At 37.9% G+C, this 21,546-nt stretch overlaps 1 protein-coding gene and 1 long non-coding RNA gene across 3 annotated transcripts in view; both read right to left on the reverse strand.

Annotated features, from left to right (window-relative positions):
* The window catches only part of PPP1R13B (protein phosphatase 1 regulatory subunit 13B), a 61,100-nt gene extending 58,507 nt beyond the window's left edge, over positions 1-2,593 (reverse strand). Inside the window, exon 1 of the mRNA XM_087726976.1 lies at positions 2,253-2,593. Coding sequence (XP_087583102.1) covers positions 2,253-2,261 — 9 coding nt within the window. The 5' untranslated portion in view covers positions 2,262-2,593. The remainder of the gene's footprint in view (positions 1-2,252) is intronic.
* Positions 2,594-9,560: 6,967 nt separating this feature from the next.
* Positions 9,561-20,391, reverse strand: LOC106543557 (uncharacterized). Of its 2 annotated transcripts, none has more exons than XR_015698263.1 (5): positions 20,279-20,391; positions 18,346-18,460; positions 16,051-16,095; positions 12,347-13,442; positions 9,561-11,373 (listed from the first exon to the last, which is right to left on the reverse strand). It is a non-coding gene; the product is annotated as an uncharacterized LOC106543557 (long non-coding RNA). The 2 variants fall into 2 exon arrangements; XR_015698264.1 differs by having other exon boundaries at positions 9,561-11,383.
* Between the last annotated feature and the right edge of the window lie 1,155 nt (positions 20,392-21,546).

Here is a 21,546-nt window from a genome sequence, read left to right on the forward strand (position 1 = left end):
AGACTGGTTGAACCTTTAGCAGCTGGGGTGATATTCTTTACTGTTAAGGTTACAATTGGATGTGTTGGACAAATCTTAAAAGATGAAACTTTTATTAAAACGTTTGACTTAACTAAAAACGTCTTCCTTTTTCTTCTTCTTCTTAAATATGATTTATTTATTTATTTTTACTTCAGAAGTTTGATGACCGTTGTACAAACTAATCCAACCTAAATGTAGAGGAGGAGAAGAAGGGGGGGGGATTTAAAAAGAGCAGAGGAAAAAGAAAAGAAAGCATGAAGAAAACATAAAGAAAGGGATGGGAGGGAGGGAAGGAAGGAAGGCACTTTATGTTGAAACAGAAAATATTATATAAGGAAGAAAATGGAAATAACTTTTTGCTCAAAGAGGTGTTTTTTCATTTCATATTTGCCTTTTAAGAGGAGTTAATGTTATAATTCATGTTCTAATGTTATAAATTTTAATCCAACATTAAGTTCCGAGCTTCCAAGTCATTTATTTTTAATGAAAAAAAATTTTACTCAAATTTTTGTGTTAAAATGGGGGATGCGTGTTATACGCCGGTGCGTGTTATACGCCGATAAATACGGTAATTCTAATATCCCTGTTTTTCACAACTGTAAAATACCATCATCACAGAATGAGTGGGAGTTAACCAAATAGGTTTGCCTCATTCTTACTAAAATGCTGTATGCTACAGAAATTTAATCTAAACTATTACTTTATAATTCCACCATGCAGTCAACATTTATTTCTTACTCATATTCTCATGTTCAAGCAGTTTTTCAATGGTTAGTAATACAAGGAATCCTGCCCCTCCCTTATTTATTGGAAGTTAAAAAGAAATGTATAATTAGATATACTTCTTTCTAAAAACCATGCAATTTCTTTTGTACATCAAGAGCAATTCAGGAAAAATAATTTCCCAAGCCAAGCAAATAAGTAATGTATTATGTATGTATGTATGTATGTATGTATGTATGTATGTATGTATATGAAAATAAAACACAGCCATCTAACAGAAACCAGATTGCTGATAAACAGAATAAATAATTCCTATCAATGTTGAAAAAGATAAAGCACCAAGGCAAGGTCGCATTCTTTTATGTTGAGATGAGCAGCAAAACATTTTGCAAGCATGTTTCCAGGAGGCAACAAATTATTTATTTAAATAAATAAATAAATAAACACAGAAACCCAGAGAATGAACTATGCAGCCTCATCTAATACTTCCTGTTTCTGTTACATAGAAATCCAACTATTCTCAGTCATGAGTAAGGTTTTCTAGATTGGGATTTACTCATACAAAAGTAGACATAGGATTGCACCAAGAATGTGTCTCATCCTAGCTTTTCACCATACAGCTATTTATATTTTTCTTTGATGCATATTCAGATAACCCCTTGACTGTGCCTGATGAAAGACCAGAGAGCTCATACACCTCAGTTTTTCCCAACTCTACAAAAAACAGAAAGGACACAGCATTCCGATTATTAAAACAAAACAAAACCACCAACCTTTCCTTGAACCTAACATACATAGGAATGTAAGGTTGTGTAAGAACCTTGTAAGAATGTAAGAAGTAACAACTCATGGTTTGGGGGTGGGGATTGGCAACCTTTCTTAGGGAAGGCTGAGAGAAGCTAACTGCATGTGTGTGTGTGTGTGTGTGTATATACACATACTATATATATATATATATATATATATATATATGTATATGTATATGTATATGTATATGTATATGTATATGTATATGTATATGTATATGTATATGTATATGTATATGTATATATGTATGTATATGTGTGTGTGTGTATGTATGAAATATAGGAAGGGGGATTATAATCCGATCAGTCCTTCAGATAACCCCAACATCTAACCTTTTCACCTCCTACAGGAAAACCACCCTCAGCAGCCTGGTCCTGTCACTTCCAGCTGCTTATGGCACAGAAGGGTTGGGGGGGGGGAGGAGAGGGAAAATCCTTCCTGCATCTGTTGGGAAAGGAAGGAGGGAAAACCCCAAAACGTGCGGCGCGGTGCTCCCCACAACTGCCTCCAATTCGAATCAAGGTCTTAAGATTCCAGATACCGGATCGTTTCTAAGGCTGTTTCAGCGATTACCTCTGGCCGGTCTTTTTTCGTCGCAAACGCCCGGGACGGAGAAAAGCTTATTCCCCGCTAGGATTCCTCCTCCTCCTCCCCACAATAAACTGTACCCCTCTTTTCTACCCACCCGCAACCCTGCTTACCGGCATCATTTCCGGCGCTGTCACTCGTGCTAATCAAGACGCCGGCCGGAGGAACGAAGGGAAGGGGCGCAGGGCGAGCGCGGACCAGGCCTGGCTGCGTTGCCGCTCCTTCTTCTGGCTCTCGGGACCGGAATTAGAGGGGGTGGTTTCGAGCACGGTTGCCAGGTTCCGTTGTCCTATTTTCCCCCTCGCGGAATAATGTCCTGGTATTTTTTTTTCTTCTTCTCCTCCTTCCCGTCCTCCCTTTACGGGAGGAGATGACAGCGGCAGCAGAATCAAAAACGGGCAATGCAAGCCCCGGCTGCCTCTGCCGCCGCCTCGTCCTCTTTTCTCCTCAGAGGTTTTTTCTCCCCCCCCCTCCCTCAGCTCCGCTCTACTCCGCCTCGCCAGGGGTTAACGACGACGCTTCCCGATTGGCCGAGGCAGGAGAGAAAAGTGGGAGGGGCTTTCCCACTGCCCTTGGAACGAGCAGGAAAAGGGGAGGAGGCACAGAAAGAGAGAGAGAGGGAGGTGGGGGGACGGGGGAGAGAGGAATGCGAGGCGCGCTTAGTGCGTGCCCGCCTACCTGCTCTTTGGGTCGCACGTGACGCAGTCCGGGTTATTATTGCTGGTGCCTTTTAGGATGCAGGAAGGAGCCACCCTTCTAATGCGCCTGCAAGGTTTTCGCAATGGGGTGGTGGTGGTGGTTTCTGGTGGATTTTACACGAGCTTTGCGTGCACAGGAGAATCGACCCATTCCTTCCCCCCTCCCCTCTTTTTCCCCCCAGTGGGTGCGTCACTGCAGGATCGCGGAATTCGGCCTTCCTTTCGCGATCATATAGATTTCTGAACCAATCTTAAAAAGGAAGCTTTATGCTAAAGTCGGCCCCTGCTCTCAAGTCGACGTAGGATGTGTTTCTAATTAAACAAAAAAATATGACGGCGTCATCTTTTCCCCAATCTGATACCTTCCAAAAGGACAGTGTTAATAATGCTGTGTATGCGATCACCTCCTGCCAGATTGGGGACATTTAATGTAAATTCTGTACAATCGGAAAAGCACCAAGTTGGGAGACCCTGTCTGGAGCTTTTAATGGCCCCAGTTCGTTCTGGGTTTGCTGTCTTCGGGCTGTTTTTCCTGTTTTTCCAATTCTGTCTTCAACTAAATACGTCTGGCATCCTGCTAACTTCCTTTTCCTTCTAGTATCGTAGGATTTGCTGCTCTAAGCAAAGGCTGCCTATAAGTACTTTCCTCGTGGTCTGTTTCTTTTTTGCATTTGTTGCAGGATCAGCTGTACTGCTGTTTTGGCCGAAAAAATCATTTTTATATCTCCTCTCTGCTTGCTCCTCTTCTAGGTCATGAGGATCTGAAGATTAAGCCTCCTGTGATAGAATTATATACGTTAATAGAGATGAGGGTAAAATAACAACATTGAGGGGAAAAAAACCCTTTTCTTAATCATCTTCAGTATCTCATCTCCTTATTGCACAGTTCTCCATTTGTAACAAATACTAACATTGACTTAATATGAAAGTCTGTTTCTTTCTTACACTAAGTTTGTCAAACCCTATTTTTAAATGTGCTCACATCCTTATTTTCCCCTAGAATTCTGTCTCCCCAACTTGCTTTATGCATTGGGATTGATCACTATAATTGCAAATACCCTAAATCTCAAATTCATATAAATTGAGATCCATTCTACTACTGATCAATTAATTTATGATTCTTAACATTACCTCTCCCTGTGTTTAGCTGAAAGTAATATTAAATTTTTTCACTAATTGTGTTCACATAAAATTTGCATTATACATGAAATTAAACCACAAATTAGACTTCTTCCTAATAAACATAGTAGGAATGGAATACAAATGTATTTCTTTTCATTATACCCACCTTCCCCCAAACCCTGGCATATCAAAGGCTTCCAAGTGTTTCTACAGTGGTTTCCTTTTTCGGCTGTATTGTATAATTTGTTTGGTTTTTTTAGACCTTGATCTGGGCAATGGCTGGAGTGAAAGCTAAAATCTTGAAGAAAAGTAGATTATGTGGTGAACAAGAAACCGCATGTGAATTACTAAGGCATAGAACCAGACTTCTTTCATAGGCAACATAAAATTCAGAAAGGTCTGCATAATAGCAAATATGATTATTTTATTTTTTAAATTAGAATAAAACAGAACAAATAGAAACAACAAATGTTTTGAAATAAATGTATCTTACAATTCAGGAATCATTTGGGGCTCCCACTTTCTCTTTAGAAAAGCCCCAAATTTATGGATTCCTCAAATACTGAGGAGGGACGTGGTGGCTCAGTGGCTAAGATGCTGAGCTTGTAGATTGAAAGGTTGGCAGTTCAGTGGTTCAAATCCCTAGTGCCGTGTAATGGGGTAAATTACTTGTCCCAGCTTCTGCCAACCTAGCAGTTCGAAAGCATGTAAAACTGCAAGTAGAAAAATAGGAACCAACTTTGGTGGGAAGGTAACAGCATTCTGTGTGCCTTCGGCATTTAGTCATGCTAGCCACACGACCACGGAGATGTCTTTGAACAGCGCTGGTTCTTCGGTTTTGAAATGGAGATGAGCACCGGCCCCTACAGGTAGGAACGACTAGCACATATGTGCAAGGGAAACCTTTACCTTTAACTTTACAAATACTGACTTGATTTATATTTTCATATAAATCACACCAGCAGATTATTGGAAGGTGAGTTATATAATAATAATCCACATTCAGCAAAACCTGAGCACACCACAGCTAAATGTATTAATTCAATCTTCCAAATTTGCAAAGCAGGTCATTTTAAACTAACCACATTTGGTTGGTTTTCAAACTAGCCTAGACTAAAATATGATAGGCTCATTTTGGGGTTCAGTATACTGTATGCATATAGACAGCACATTCAGAGTATTATTTTTAACTTTTAATAAAGGCTCACATATTAAGGATTTGCAGCTTTGAGGATTAGGTTGCTTTAAGGATAAGCAGCTTGTTAGTCTTTTGAGATACCACAATACTTCCCCCTCCCTCACACCAGTGACATTGTTCCAGTCTGTCAATATTTTAGATCAGAAATTGGAGGCTCAGCAAATATTCCCGTAGTATAACTTCCAGAGGTCTAACTGGTAAAGTTAGTTAATTTTAGGCTGTGTTCACATGACATGGTAAGCCACTACAAAGACTTAGCAAGCTTGACAATGACTTCATGTTATCTGTAATAAGTGCACCTCGTTAGGAAAGGATGAAACTTAACCAAACCACATAATAATGACCCACTCAACATGCCAAGACATAGCTTGTCTTTATTTTACTAGGGCTTCTCATTTTGTCTGAACCCTGTAATGATGTTGAGAGTATTCCTTTCCAGCTACCAACACAGATGCAGAAAGTGGCTCCATGTGGCTGCTCTAACTGCACCATCTCTTCTCTTTTTGTTCCCAGTTGAGAGACAATGACAATTAAAAAAAAACCCTAAATAATACAAAAAAGGAATGAAGGCCAATTTGAATGCCACTGCAGAACTGGTAATCTTTATTTCTTGTTTCATATAAACCAGTATTTCTCAACCTCAGAACTTTAAGCCTGTGGATTGGGAATTGAAATCCATAAACTATAGTGCTGATGTTAAAAAAATACTAATCTATTCAAACTATAGGTAATATGTGGAAGTGCGAACTCAGCGTTGGGGAAAATATATCAAGAGGAACTAGAACTCCCATCTGAAATTTTCTGAGGGTTTTCTGCTAAGATCTGTTAAGAGTAATTGGCATTGGCTCTACTTGGATGTTATACTTAGTTAAACAGTGTCTACTCAATTATTCTATTTTTTTACATTTACACAACTCACTGTACATAAACTGATAGACTTGGATTCACAAAACTCCCTAGACTAAAATGTGGTTGATTTTTTTGTGCTTTGGATGTGTGATCACAGCTATAGTGCTATACTATACTATATAATTACTATACAATAAATAGATGAAAAATCAGTTCCGGTTTCTCTTTCTGCAGCTTTGTTTAGTCTTAATAGCAGATTTAAACATAGAATGACTCAAGCAAGAGTAATTCTTCCTGTCTTCCTCTATGTTACACCCTATGGGCTGAAGGCACAATGCACTTTAAAAGAATTTCTACAGCTGACAGTCCCTTACTACCAACTTGAGGTATGCAAGGAATGCAGATGGTGGAGCCCACGCCCCCTTCCGCTTTTCCATGAAGGCAAGGCCCTGGGACAAGGCTTTCATGAAAATGGGAGATTGAGATAGAGACAGATATTTAAAAACCCACTGGGTTGCACATGGTCTTAATTTAAAGGGGGGGGGACACATAATTTCCTATTGTTACTGGAGATTTGGAAAAGATACATGCAAGCTTTGGAAAGAATATATTTAGCGTATTTTAATTTTTTAGAAGTATTAAAAAATTTAAAAGTAAGTAACATCAGGTCAAATTTATTTTTGATGGTAATGGATTTTTCTGATCATGAAAATATTTAAAATATTTAAAAACTGTTCACTTAATCATGTTTTACTGAATTAAACCAATTTCTAGGCTTACTTGACATAGGTAAAGGTAAATGAAAGGTTCCCCTCGCACATATGTGCTTTTCATTCCCGACTCTAGGGGCGGTGCTCATCTCTGTTTCAAAGCCAAAGAGCCAGCGCTGTCTCCGTGGTCATGTGGCCGGCACGACTAAACACCGAAAGCACACAGAACTGTTCCCTTCCCACCAAAGCTGGTTCCTATTTTTTCTACTTGCATTTTTACATGCTTTTGAACTACTTAGGTTGGTAGAAGCTGGGACAAGTAATGGGAGCTCACTCTGTTACGCGACGCTAGGGATTCGAACCGCCGACCTTTCTGAACGACAAGCTCAGCGTCTTAGCCACTGGGTCACTGTGTCCCTTTACTTGACATGAGGAGCTGTAATTTAACATGGGTTATACACAAAGAACATTTTAAGCTAAGATGTAGTTGGCTATATATATTGTGTAAAATTACAGAGAAAGTAAAATATTAAGTGAAAAAATATTTTTGCACGCTATTTTAAATAAATACCGGTACTCTCTCTCTCAGCCTAACCAACCTCACAGGAGAAGGAAGGAGTATTAGATATGTTCACCGCCTTGAGCTGTTTATAAAAATCATAAAGGCAGGCTATAAATAAAATAAATACACTCAGCTCTGCATTACATAACCAAAGAGAAGAAAGATTAAAATGTATACTATCCATAATATATTTTTCCTTTTGTGATGCTTTGGGTTTTTTGCTTTCCTCCCCAGATCTTGCCTGATTTTCAAACTCAATCTTTCTTTTGCTATCTTCCTCTGCCAGACCAAGTCCTGTTGTATTCAATTCAAGGAGTAATTGTGCTGACAGGTGGGCAGAATCACGACCTGTTTAGTGTGATTTCTATCCAAGTTCTACCAGATTGGAAAGAATAAAAAGAAAAGTTCTTGGATTTTTTAAAGTGTGAAGTCTAATGAATCTTTGGGCAGTTGTAAGATGTAACCTTGATATCATAACAGCTTTCTGTCAATTTGTTCTTGTCTCCTTTCTCCACCAACCTATGAATATTAATTAGTTATGAAAGTTTGAGCCATACTTCTAAAGTAGCCTTTGTTTCACCTTCTGCTTCTTCTTCGGGGAAAACCTGTTCAGCTTCTTTGTGGCAGAAATTGCATATACCTAACGCTGACTGGCTGATGACATCCCAACCCTTCCTAGTACTGCTTATCAATTATTATTAACCTCGTTGTATTTTTAAATGTATTCATACATATGCCAACTCAGCTGTTTGCACAATAATCAAGTGTTTCTCAACTTTGGCAACTTTTAAGATATATGGATTTCAATACTTAAAAACTGCTGGCTGGGGAATTCTGGAAGTTGAAATCCTCACATCTTAAAGTTGAGAAACATTACTCTCATCTATTGCTTGACAATGACTTGCTCATTTAACCGGGTATTCACAACCTCCAGAAGCTTTAATTAAGCACACGGATTGCGTTTATAGTAGATGTGGTCCATCATGTGACATCCAAGGTATCATCTCAGAAAGTACCTGGTATTTACCAGGCTCTTGAATTTTATATGCATGAATTTTAAATGGGAAGCTGCAAAATATAAACATTTTTTTTTCACAGAATGCCTCTGGCAATCAAAGGGCTCTATAAGCATTTTTAGAAAATGCAAATGTGGAATGCTTGTTTGGAAGTGTGCACAGCAGCCCAGAGAAAGATCATCAGGAGTAAAAAGAAACATTTCATGGGAGAAAGTGGCATTTAATTCAAAGCTGATTTGTACCAAAAGTATCTGTAAGATTCTCTTTATATTCAACAGCTGTGGAACCTAGGAAAAAATGCATCTGTTGCCATTTCTTGTTTCCACTTAGTGATCCTTCCTTATATCTTTCCTTGATCTATTAGTCTTTGATATTTATTGTCCTATTGTATTTATTATTTCTGCACTTTAACTACATCCATTAAGTTCTGCATCTAAGCTTAAATGCTTGCATAAAAATGAATTTTGTAATTTGAAGAGGATCATTTTCAGACTTAATTCAAGGTTCTAGCATTGCATTGTATTTTCTGTCATGAGCCACCTAAAAGACAGAGGTCTGACCTACACTTACTACTTCAATGAGAGCTATGCCTTTTAGAACATAATTCTTGATAGTTATAGTAATTTGTGTGTTCCAGCAGTTCATTACTTATGAATAACAAAAACTGTTTTTTTCCACTTCCAATTGCAATGGGATCCTAGGATGTAGACAATTTTCTTAATGCAATTATAAAAGTTCAGAAGATTCTAATACAGTACATCTTACTTTATAATAATGAAGTCTTAACCTTTACTGTCCTGAGTTGCATGATGGAAGAAATTAATTACAATATTCTGTTTAATTTCATCTTGAATGTACTAAATACATAAATTTTAATCTACATTAGAAATCATAAAATATGGAAATCATTTATATCCATGTTTTTCCTCTTACAAAATTCAAGATGATGTGGGGGTTAAATAAGCTTCCATAAGATTACTGATTACATTGAGGTCTCCTTAGCTTTTACCAAATGGTTGTATTATGTACCTTGAGATCAAGTAATACAAGATAATGGATCACAAATTGCCTATATTGTAAGCCAGCTTGTTCTGCAAACCCAGGTTTGTGGTTAGATCCTGGTTCAGTGTCATTGAACCCAGAAATTAAACACATTTCCACCCTACTGTAATCAGAATGATTCCTAGCCTACATATAAATAGAAACAATTTTAGACATCCATGGCCGCAACTGAAAGTATGCAATGACTTGTTACTCAACAACCAATTACATTGAATAAACCATGTTTATGTTATCCATGTGAAGATAACCAAACACCTAGCTATTGTAATACGTAACAGAACCTGAGGGACATGATGATGCTATAAAGCTAAAGCTAAACAAAGGTTGGATGGGGAACTTTTGAAAAAAAGTCTATGCTATGTATTCAATGACTGAACATATATATTTGCACATAAATATTACAAGGGGCATTAGTTTCCAATGATAATACACAAGTAAAAAATGACCTACAGTAATAATTTCCTGCTGAGGGATTTAGAAATATAGAGAACAACTCAAAACTGTAAGACATCCCTTTAGATAAATTAATAATCAATCCAACAGATATCACCTTATTGAAATTCCTGGCATGAGGTGAATAAGGAAAACAAATCAAAATTGGCACAGAAACCTTATTTCCATAAACTTTGTCCTTGTCTTCTATTTTTAGCTTGTTTGGGCTTAAACACACATCTGTTTAAAACATCAATTTACCTGTATACTCAAAGAGGATATGACTGGTTAGTTTTAAAAACGTGTAATTTAGGAAACATCCATTTACTTCAATTTATCTAAACTTCTTCTGTTGAATTATACAGTAGAATTGTACTGATTGGAAGTTTTCTAAAGAGATTGTCTGCTCTTCTTTTAGTTAAATAAACAGGATGGGCAGCATAATCTGCCTGACAGTTTCTACTGCTAAAATATAGTGCTTTGCATTTCTGGATTTTTATTTTATTTTAGAGAGAGAAATCCAGCAGAAGGCATTTGTTATATATAACAATCTGCTTGAGTCATAAGATGTCTGTATTTCAAATTTACCAGAATACATACAAGCAGATGAAGCTGCAAAGTTTAAACTCTGCATTATCCGTCTTAACTTTTTTGGCCAAAATTGTAATTTTATTTTAATTACAGGTAAAATTAGGGAGTATGAAAGGGATGTTGATTATTTATACTTAATTGTATGTATTGCTTAACATATTATGTGCATACAATGTTAAAATTGGAAAAAATCACATCCTTTGAAGTATTACTAATATCTATGGGTGATTTGCATTTCTTATCCCACCATTTTGGGTCCTACTTCTATTTAAAATAATTCATCCGCCAACTATTTCCTAATCTATGTCTTCTGTTCATTTACAGAAAACATAATAAAAACCCAGCAAAGCAAAACACTATCTCAATAGTATTGAAATAGCAGCCAATTTACAAACGTATTCCTAACATTGTTTTTAAAAGATTTCCCATTTTTTATTTGATTTGACACCATCTAACTTCTAAGGGATTGCTCACAATATACAAAATAAAAATAATACAGTAAGGATATTGATCAAAATAGATCAAAGTAGAAAAGAAGAAAAAGAGCAAGATGGTGGCACAGTGGTTAGAGTGCAGTACTGCAGGCTACTTCTGCTAACTGCTGCCTCCCTGCAATTTGGCAGTTCAAATCTCACCAGGCTCAAGGTTGACTCAGCTTTCCATCCTTCTGAAGTTGGTAAAATGAGGACCCAATTGTTGGGGGAAAGATGCTGACTCTGTAAACTGCTTAGAGAGGGCTGTAAAAGCACCATAAAGCATATATAAATCTAAGTGAAGTGAAGTGAAAGATCGTGAATCTACTAGGTAGCACATTTACCAACATCCTGTGGGAGGCTTCAGCTAATCAAGCTCAAGGCCTGGGAGAATATGGCCCTCCAGAAATCCAGCAGGTAGGAATCATTATAGGAAGGCATATTATTGCACTTCTTTTAAAGCTAAATGCAGAATCTTCCATCCAATGGCCATGGGGAAACATCAACATAAAGGCCCAAATCTGAAAGAAGCTTACAAGATCAGAATCTTACTTTCATGACTACACAGTGCCCTCTAGGCTGAATTTCTCATAGTGCTCGGCTGTGGCTTCTTATAGTTGAAACCCCCACCGCCTCCCTTGCCAAAATCTGGAGTGTTCCAGGAAAAAGAATGGGCATATTGAAATGGGCATATTGACAAAATTGAATTATTTTGCATGATAATTCAAAATTAACAAGTGGCAGTTTCGTGGTTTTATATCACTATTAATACTGACAAAACTGACCAAGAACACTCAATTCAAGCTGCCATGGGGCAGAATGGTATTTATAGCTGAGAGTACTATATACAATATTCAGTCCACAAAACAGACTAGAACCATCAGTGCTTATTAGGTTTGATTTTCACAGTGCATTTGTACAACAGGTTTATAACCTGAACAATACAGGAATTTATCTCTGAACAAAACAAAAGAAAAAAAATATCCTTAGGGCAAACAAAAATGTATCTGGTGTGAAATTAAATGTAGGGTTTAGAGGTCAAGGACACTTAACCATATAAGAATATTCTTAAAACTAATTCATTCTATTTCAACAAAATGTACAAAAATCAAATGTTGATTCAAGATTCAAGATTTAATAAATTTATATGCCGCCCAAACCTGAAGGACTCAACTGGAGGATGTAAGTGAAATTTACTAAGTGAATGAACAATATAAATTAGATATTGTGCACTTTATATTGTGATTATGCAAAACCCATTAAATATGCTTCTTCAGAATTGGTGCTATTAACTGGATGCCACACTGATTGAGTCACCTTGTAGTTGAGATGGGCTGAAAATCCATTTAATAAATAAATATATAAAAAGTAAAGATCAACTCTCTATTTGCAAAGCCAACTCAGCCTAACTTCATTATCATAAATTTTAAGGTAACAAAATAGAAAAATCACTTGATCACATTTTTACTGAATACTTTTTTTTTGTTTTTTTACCTCATTTGTTGTCTGATTGTTCTAGGTGGACCAAGGTAGCGGCCTGCTGGAATCTCAGAAGAGATATGGAAAGACATGAAATTATAAAGGAAAATTATGCATTCTTATACCAAAAGGTTTTTTCCAATAAAGCTGGGAGTATCTGATTGTGTATGTGACTGAGATCCATGCCAACTTGTGGGAATGCACGCTACATGTTTTTATCTACAATCTAGTACGCAATTGATGTTTCAGTACATTCAGCAGTCTATATTTCTCACATTCCCCTCAGGTTTTATCTCTCCTCACACCTACACTTCAGGTTCATGCAACCTTGTAATTTTATCCTTGTCATCACTATTCAGTTTTAGGTACCAGGGTTAGCACATCTGATAGTCTATTGACAAAATACTTGACAAAAGGATAGAAAGAGCCAATCCACTGCTACTATCTAAAAGCCTTCAGCTTTTTTCTCTTGGGACTTAACTTTGTAGCTGTGTCAGTTGACAAACATTTTGCTTAGGTTCTTTAAATAGAAACTACTTTATTTTGGCTGGTTTTGATTGGTTAGATATTATGGTCTTATGTTATTCTACATCAGTGTTTGAGCTGTGCTGGCTGGGGGATTCTGGGAGTTGAAGTCCACAGGACTTAAAGTCGTCAAGGTTGAGAAACACTGTTCTAGATCCTGTTGTCTTTAACATGTTTTATCTACTATACTATGTTCTGAAGTTTTCTTTAGTGTATCCTGGAACCTGAACCCTAGGAGCGCTAAATATAGTATTGCATTTTAGATAACTGTATTGTATAATGTCATTATGTTGTACTGCATGCCAATTTGGGAGCTGGACAATTAAAAAAGTAGTGAAGAAAATAAATAAGTAAAACATATCAATTATGTCTAGGAAATATAAATTAATAAAATATTCAGCACACTTCTTGAACACCACATTTATTCACTCCATGACAGATGGCAGATTACCATTGTGCTAATGATGCACACTGCTTACAGAACACTTAGTTTCCCATGATGTAGCTCAGCTTGTTGACAACTAGGATGACAGTTCAAAAATTCATACTGAAGATTGCAAGTTTTAATGATGCTGAGGCCTGGTTCCTGAAATAACATAATCTTAATTAGATCAACAATAAAACATTTTTAATAAAATACTTAAACTTTACTGGAAAATTCTGACTTAAAATCATGGGGAAAAAATCTGCAACCAATCAATTATACTGTGTTTCCCTGAAAATAAGACAGGGTCTTATTTTCTTTTAATCCCCGAAATAAGCGCTTGGCCTTATTTTCAGGGAGGTCTTATTATTTTTGAGGTGTAGGAAGCGGCAAGCATGGTCACCTCATGGTTGCTGCTGCGTTGCGATATTTTCAGGGAGGGTTTATTTTCGGGGAAGGGCTTATTTCAGTGCATGCGTTCAAAAGCCTGATTGGGCTTATTATCTGGGGAGATCTTATTTTTGAGGAAACAGGTGTACTATGACATATTCCACTGGTCACTACCTAATTGCGTTTTCGCATCAAAAGATTGCACCAAATATTTCTCAATTTTGTTCCCCAAATCTGCTCCAGAGGGTCATGTAGACTTTTCATAGCAGACCTAAGTTACACATATGATATTGAAGTGGGAAGGAAGATCAGCCCATTCATATGATGTTACAGTTAGCTCACTATTTTAGATACCTTTAGTATGACAACATATATCAATTATTCTGATACAGAAAATATAACTATGAATTTTCCAAAGTTTGTTCCTCTTGTTCATTGGGCCTGATCAAGTCTGGATAGATATGCAAAACTAAGTGTTATTTGATGCAAACACATAATGTGCAACAATCTAGATAGAATAATGCTATGCATTTTTACTTGGTAATCAATCACACTGTGTTCAATATGTCTCATTTTGTAAAAATTACAAGCTACAGCATTTTTGCACATTATCCATTCCCTTCATTAATACATAGCTGTCAGAACCAGCATATGAAGGACACGATAACTGTATAATTATAATCAGCCCTTCTATTATCCAGTGGCAGTTTTAACAGGACTCAGCCAAGTAATAGATTTGTTTTTTCTAGCATGGAATTGTCATGACTGCTTACAACACAAGAATGTGAACACCAGCTGTAAAGCAACAGCTAGAATTGTAAATAGATTCTTTCATGTATCTATGTTGTGAAAGATAATACCGTGTTTCCCCGAAATTACGATATGTCCTGATAATAAGGCCATGCTACATTTTTCTGGTGGGCAAAAATATAAGCCCTCCCCTGAAAATAAGCCCCTGAACAACTCCCCACCTCCGGCCACTCTGTACGCTCGGCCGGCAGCTGGCCCACAACCATAGAGCATACGCCCAGAGCGGCCACTGCCGGAAGACTCAGTTTGGAAGCTGCAGAAAAAGCCATGCGGCTGCGGCAGCAGAGGTGCCCTGGCTCTGTGGAGAAAGCTGGGCCAGGGCATCGTGAGGCTGGCAGGTGCGTGAGCGAGAGCGGAACAGCCGCTCGCGCAACCTCCCCTCCAGCCGTGCAGAGCATCATTCACTGCCATTTCAAAGGCGCCAAGCAGCGGGAGCCAGGTGGCGGCGAAAAGGTGCTCACGCGGCTTGGCGATACCCTCAGGTCAGTGAATGGCGCTGTGCCTGGCTGGAAAGGGGGTTTGCTGGGTGGCTGCTCATGAGTGGGTCACTTCATGGCTGCTGTGTTGCGCTGCTGCGACAGCGCAACACAACCATTCGCACATGAGGCTGTGCCCGGCTCTTTGGGAGCCCGCTCGCAAGAGAGCAGCCGCCCGGCAACCCGAAAACAATAAACCCTCCCCTTATAATAAGGCCCAAGCCAAAGTTTGTGTGTAAAAAGAAAATAAAACCCTGTCTTATTTTCAGGGAAACATGGTAGTTTAATTAATTTAAATAATTTTAAATTAATTATGAATAAAATAATGTATATTAAAAAATAGTGCTATTTGCAACCCCCCCCCCACAAAAGTTGAAAAACATATGATTATGAATAAGAGTTTAAAATGCTATACAGAGAAGACAGTGACTAGCGTAATTTAATACCAAATGGACTGGATCCAGATTTTAAACCTATAAAAGTTGTTTCTCCTTGTTATAACATCTGTTTCACTCAGTTTAACAAATTGACTAGATTGACTCATCCCCTGAATATTTTATTAAGAGTTGCTTTGCATAATGAAATGGATAGCATATAAATTTAACAAATAAACTGGTTTGGATAATCCAATTTAATGGGTTAAGTAGAGGCATAGGAAGGGCATCTGGTCAGTAAAGACTCAACTTCATCCAGTCACCCGAATTATACTCTGAATTAAGGGATTACAGGGTCGTAAAAAGGGAGGTTTTTTATTGGGAAAAATAGAGGAAAGGGGATACAATCATAAAAATCACTGACAATTTTTAGAGTACTCCTTACTTTTCCATATATCACACTATTTTAGTTTCCACCATGGGTAAAGAAGGAGCCCAGCTAGCCTAGATACATGCCAAATAAAATCTGTATCTTATTTAATGGATATACATATTAAGAAAATCCTAGATTCAGAAGAAGAATCGTTACTTTCAGAGCTTTATGTACACATTTTGTACTAATGACAAATACAAAATCACTGTCAAGCTCTACATTAAGATCTTAATGAACTATGTAATTATGACAGATCTATATACATTTCTAATTATGTTAGCACTTACTCCTCCTCTTTTTTTCCGCTGCTCTTCTTTCTGCTGAATGTTCACCTAAGGATAAAAGAATTTCATTATCAAAAGACCAAACAATAGTTCCTAATATATTTGGAGACATAGATCATATCAGGACAAAACTATAGTCCAATAAAAATGTTTTAAGAGAACCCAAATAGTCAAGGCAAATATAATTACAAAAAAACCCTGTAAATTTGATTAATACCAGAAATTTTGTAGTCATGGATAAAAAATCTTAATTATTTTAATTCACACTTTATGATAAATACCAGATAAGCCTATATAGCACCATGTTGGGGAGAGAGCTGCCATACAGAGTTTGTCAATAGGAATGTTAAAACACAATTAAAAATCTATATCAAGGAATGTCACTGAAAGTTTGGATTACCTTTCAATGATATTGAATTATTTATTCAATTTAACAATGTATTTTTAGACATTTTGACTGTTGCTGAAGAATATATATTAGGTCCAAAACCAGTAACCCAATTTTATAAATTTGAAGAAATAAGATTATTGATATAGGTTTTGCAAAATTTGGAGCAAGTTTGATATCCTTTTGTATTTCTTTTTGTTTGAATGCTTCAGGTAACGTTTTATTAAAGATTGGTTGCAATCACCATAAAACAGTATTAACAATGCAATTCAGGAGTTGGAACGTTAATTCACATGGCTTTGTCTTGCTCTGCTCTTATTATATTTTTGTGCTAAAATCCACATAAATCTTTGAATTAGGGCTGAAGATGTTGTTCTTGAAACTTATGCATTTTTTGAAGCAGCAGATAGGTGATAAGACTGCCAGCATCTGAATTTTTTAATGAAAGGATCAGAAAAAGCTTAATGTCATATCATTACATATATTTTGTTGGTTAATTTTATATAATAGAAAAAGTAATTCCTTGACTGATCTTAAACAGCATACTTAAATTGCTGCAGTTATATAATAAATATTTATATACAATGAATATAATACAAGGCAAACTGGGAAGATACAGTAATCATGTATAATAAAATTTGATCTATTTTAAGTCAACTAAAAATATACCATAAAACAATTGGAATGCATAATCTTTTATTGTACTTAAGTTATTTGGATGCAATCAAAATTAAGACAATGAGCCTCAACCCAAATTTGGGAACAGTCAGGCTACAGATCATTTTTTAAAATTCCCTTGAAGCTTCTCCATAATAATAATTCCATTAATATCATCAGTTTGTAGTATATTAATTATTTACATTCAGCTAAATAAAAATTGTATGGATGCCAAAAGTCACTCAATAGCTGAGCATCATAACTTTATTTGTCTTCTATCCCAAATGAAGAAAAGGGAAAGAAGAGCCAGTTTATTAATTAAATTTATATGTCATCCCTCTCACTGTTACAGCAACTCTGGGCAGCTTAAAGCATAATAAAAAATACAAAACTATTAAAAATTAGGAAAGATTAAATAAAGACTAAAAACCAAGAGGACAGGTGACAGGGGATGGGGATTTTTTCTCTACCCTGTGAGCCACCCCAGCATAGAACGCCTCTATCGCCCCAAGTCAGCTGGCAGAGCCAGGTTTTAAGGTTCTTCTGGAAGGCCAGGAAAGTGGGGGCAACTTCACCTCCAATGGGATTATATTTCAAAGGGAGGAGCCACAGCAGGAAAGGCTCTTCTCCTAGGCCCAGCCAGGTGAAATTCTTTGGCAGATGGGATCTGAAGTAGGCTTCTTCTGCTGGAGTGAATGGGATGGGCTAATCCTAGTACAGTGAGATAATTCCACAGATACCCTGCACCCATGCTGTGCAGGGCTTTAAAAGTGACAACCAACACCTTGAATTAAATTCGAAAGCAAATTGGCAACTAATGCAGCTCGCACAACAGCAGTGTTAAATGTACCATCCAAGGGGTCTTCAGAACTATCTGCGCAACTATGTTCTGTAGTAGTTGTAGCTTCTTAATAGTCTTCAAGGATGCCCCACATAGTGTTGCTGTAATCCAAATAAGAGATGACTGCACACAGTTTAGTGTAGCAGTTAAGGTGCTGGCCTAGAAACCACGACACAGTGAGCTTTACTCATGCCTTAGGCATGAAAGCCAGCTAGATGACCTTGGGTCAGTCACTCTCTCTCAGCCTTACCCACATTACAGGATTGTTGTTGGTGGGAAAAGGAAGGAGTGTTAGGTGTTTTCATCACCTTGAGTTATTTATAAAGTAATAAATGTGGGATAAAGATCTAATCAATAAATCTAAAACTGCATACGTAACTAGAGTTCCAGAATACACACATATAAACTTTACCTCCAAATTCAATTTTGTAAAAAAGGTATCCTGTTAAGATCACAGAAACCACGAGAGGATGATATTCCTTTGCAGGTTTATAGATACTCCACAACTTCGAAATATTAGCCAGCATCTATAAGTAGGAACAAAACAACAGTAATTGAAAGTAAACTTGTGCTTACTGGTTTATTTATTAAATGTATGTGCTTTATATAATTAAATATGTATTTTAATTAATGACCTATAGGCACTCTTTATTTTTTTAAAAATCTCCTCCGATTAGGGAGGCTTTATTTAGAATGTAATTAGCTTGTCCTTCATTTATCCAAGAAAGTAAGAGATCACACGTGTGGCCATTGTAATTTGCTACGGTGATCAACTACAAGCCACCGAGCAGGAAACCAAAAGCCCACCCTTATTAAATTTAATTCTCTAGCTTAGTAAACAGCATCCCGTTTATTGGATCTTTTTATGAGTTAACTGTAAACTACTGTATTTTTCAGAGTATAAGACGCATCTTTTTTCCTCAAAAAAGAGGCTGAAAATCTGGGTGTGTCTTATACACTGAATACAGCATTCTTGGCCTCCTGAAACCCCACCCCCTTCGCAAAAATGGCCATGCATAGCCTTTAGGAGGCTTCCAGAGTGCTCCTGGGGGCTGGGGAGGGCAAAAATGAGCGAAAACAGGCTGTTCTTTGCCCTCCCCAGCCCCCAGGAGCACTCAATAAGCCTCCATAAGGCTATGACAAAAAACAGCCCCGATTTTGGGAGGTCTGCAGTGTAAAAACTTTGTTTTTTAATTTGCCTCTTCAAAATCTTGTTGCGTCTTATACTGTATATTAAGCGTACCTAGCCAATTGTGGATCTTTTGTGAAACTATGGCTACCCAAGCCATAGCTTAGATTCTACATGAGCAAAAGGCTCAGGATGAGGCAACTTTATGCATTATTTTCTATTTTCTATCCTTCAACAGACATCTCCAGGACATAAATAAAAATACAATGCATCTGTATACTACACTGGCAATGCCAACCTAGTTTCTAGAATAGCTTCATGTAGGCATAGTAAAAGGTAAAGGTTCCCCTCGCACATATGTGATAGCGGTGCTCATCTCCATTTCAAAGCCAAAGAGCCAGTGCTGTCCGAAGACGTCTCCGTGGTCATGTGGCCGGCATAACGAAACGCTGAAGGCACATGGAACACTGTTACCTTTCACCCAAAGGTGGCTCCTATTTTTCTACTTGCATTTTTATATGCTTTCGAACAGCTAGGTTGGCAGAAGCTGGCACAAGTAACGGGAGCTCACTCCATTACACAGCACTAGGGATTCAAACTGCTGAACTGCCGACCTTCGGATCGACAAGCTCAGCATCTTAGCCACTGAGCACCGCGTTCCTCATGTAGGTATATCCTCCCCTAATAAATTCATACAGTGAAGAGAATAAAATCTATGTATCAAAAGATGATCGCAGCCTCCACCTCTAGTGGCAATGAATTTCATATATTCTTAGGATTGGTTACCGAAAGCTCACTTTTTAACAGACACAGGTAGGAACTGTAGCTCGGGGGAAAACCTATTCCTTTAAATAGCTTGTTATTTGGATAAGATGCTATCAGACCCGAGGTTTTGCCAGCGTGGATTAAACAACGCTCTCCTACTGCAAGGTGGGGGGCGAGTGAAAGTGGGGTAGTAAGTGCTCTAATTCTTCCTCTATACTCCCAATCCTTCCCCGGCTGTCATAGCAGCTGGAACTGGGCTTTGAGTAAACCCAGTGTCTTTTGTGCTCCTTAGACTCATCCCGGTAACCTTCCCCAACAAACGGTGCCTTGATTTCATTCGCAAACGACCGCGACCCTCCCAAGGCGCACGACGAGCTCTGACAGGCAGCAAAGGGTTAAAAAAAAGCCTCCCAGCCAGCCCGCTATCCCCAAAAGATAACAACAAACCCACCTTCAAAGTCAGGGAAACCCCAGGAAAGGAAGGTCACAAACGGTTGATTGTAGAGTAAGGATGCCGCAAGGGTTGCTGGGCACGGAAACAGCGTCTGCCTAGAACGGCTCTTCATCCGGCTTCGGCCGCCTACAGCACCCCCTGTTCAGGAGGACCACGCTAAAAGAGTCGCTTCCCGCCCCGCAATGATTGTACGTTGCCGGAACCTTGCCAAGAAATCTTGGTCTGGCTTGTCTTCCCGCAGATCTTCTGAAGAGCAGGGACAATTCGAGGCACGGACACCGATGTGCAAGGAAGTCCTGTTCTTTCGGTTTTTCCACGGGCAGGAGCATAAGCTGCCACTTGAGTTTAGACAAATACGCTTACGATTTTGGTGAAATTCAGTGCGCAGAAAGAAATAAGACTGCCAAATTCAATAGAGTATATCAAAGAGAGGTTGAAATACCAAAGACGCTACTAGGCGGATTAATTCCGTTTTATTTTATTAATTGACGCTATATTTTAAGTCGACTTGAATAGGATCGGCTGCTCTTATGGGTAACGCTTTGTATAGTCTGCTTTGTCTCTGATAATTCATACTGGACTAAAACTTCTGATTTTCTTCGAATGACAAGCTCATATACATTCAGTGTAACTCTCCTTCCAAAAATATACATAGTCTTTGTTTCGGCTTACATTTACAATCAAAGCTTAAAGTATACTCTTTCCACTTCAAGAGTATGCCATAATGATTTCAATAGAATTTATTCCTAAGTAAAAATGTACAAACTTACTACCTTAAATCGTCACTGTTCTCTTAAAGCAGTATAGGAAGTTATCACCCAGCCCTCTCCCAGAAAAATGAAATATCCTAGGAAATATTGAAAAGGCAGAATATTTCTCTGGATGTGAAAAGAAAGAAACATGTTTTAAAAGACAGAATAGCTCCCTGTAGCTTCTTGCCCATCCCCACTTTGTCAATGGGCCATTAAGAAGGCCAACCCAGTCCCGTTACATAATAAAGACTTCTCCACTTCAGCTCCAGGGGATGGGATTAAGGCATAATATTGGCACTTTACCCAACTCACCACATGGCATCTGAGAACTCAACCAAACCTGGATTCAAAACGCAGCCTAGAGAGTTGCCCCTGCATGGCCCCATGGGAGTCTGACAACCAATCAGAATACAAGCTCAAGATCAAAGACCAGAGAGGGCATAAAACCAGGGACTCAGCATCTCAGTCCTCCATTCTCTTCACCAACATTGAAGCATGTAATCATCTTTTCTT

The sequence above is a fragment of the Thamnophis sirtalis genome, unplaced genomic scaffold (assembly GCF_051295495.1).
Source record: "Thamnophis sirtalis isolate CommonGarterSnake01/CBP01778 unplaced genomic scaffold, rThaSir2_p1.2 scaffold_1, whole genome shotgun sequence".
NCBI classification, from domain to species: domain Eukaryota; kingdom Metazoa; phylum Chordata; class Lepidosauria; order Squamata; family Natricidae; genus Thamnophis; species Thamnophis sirtalis.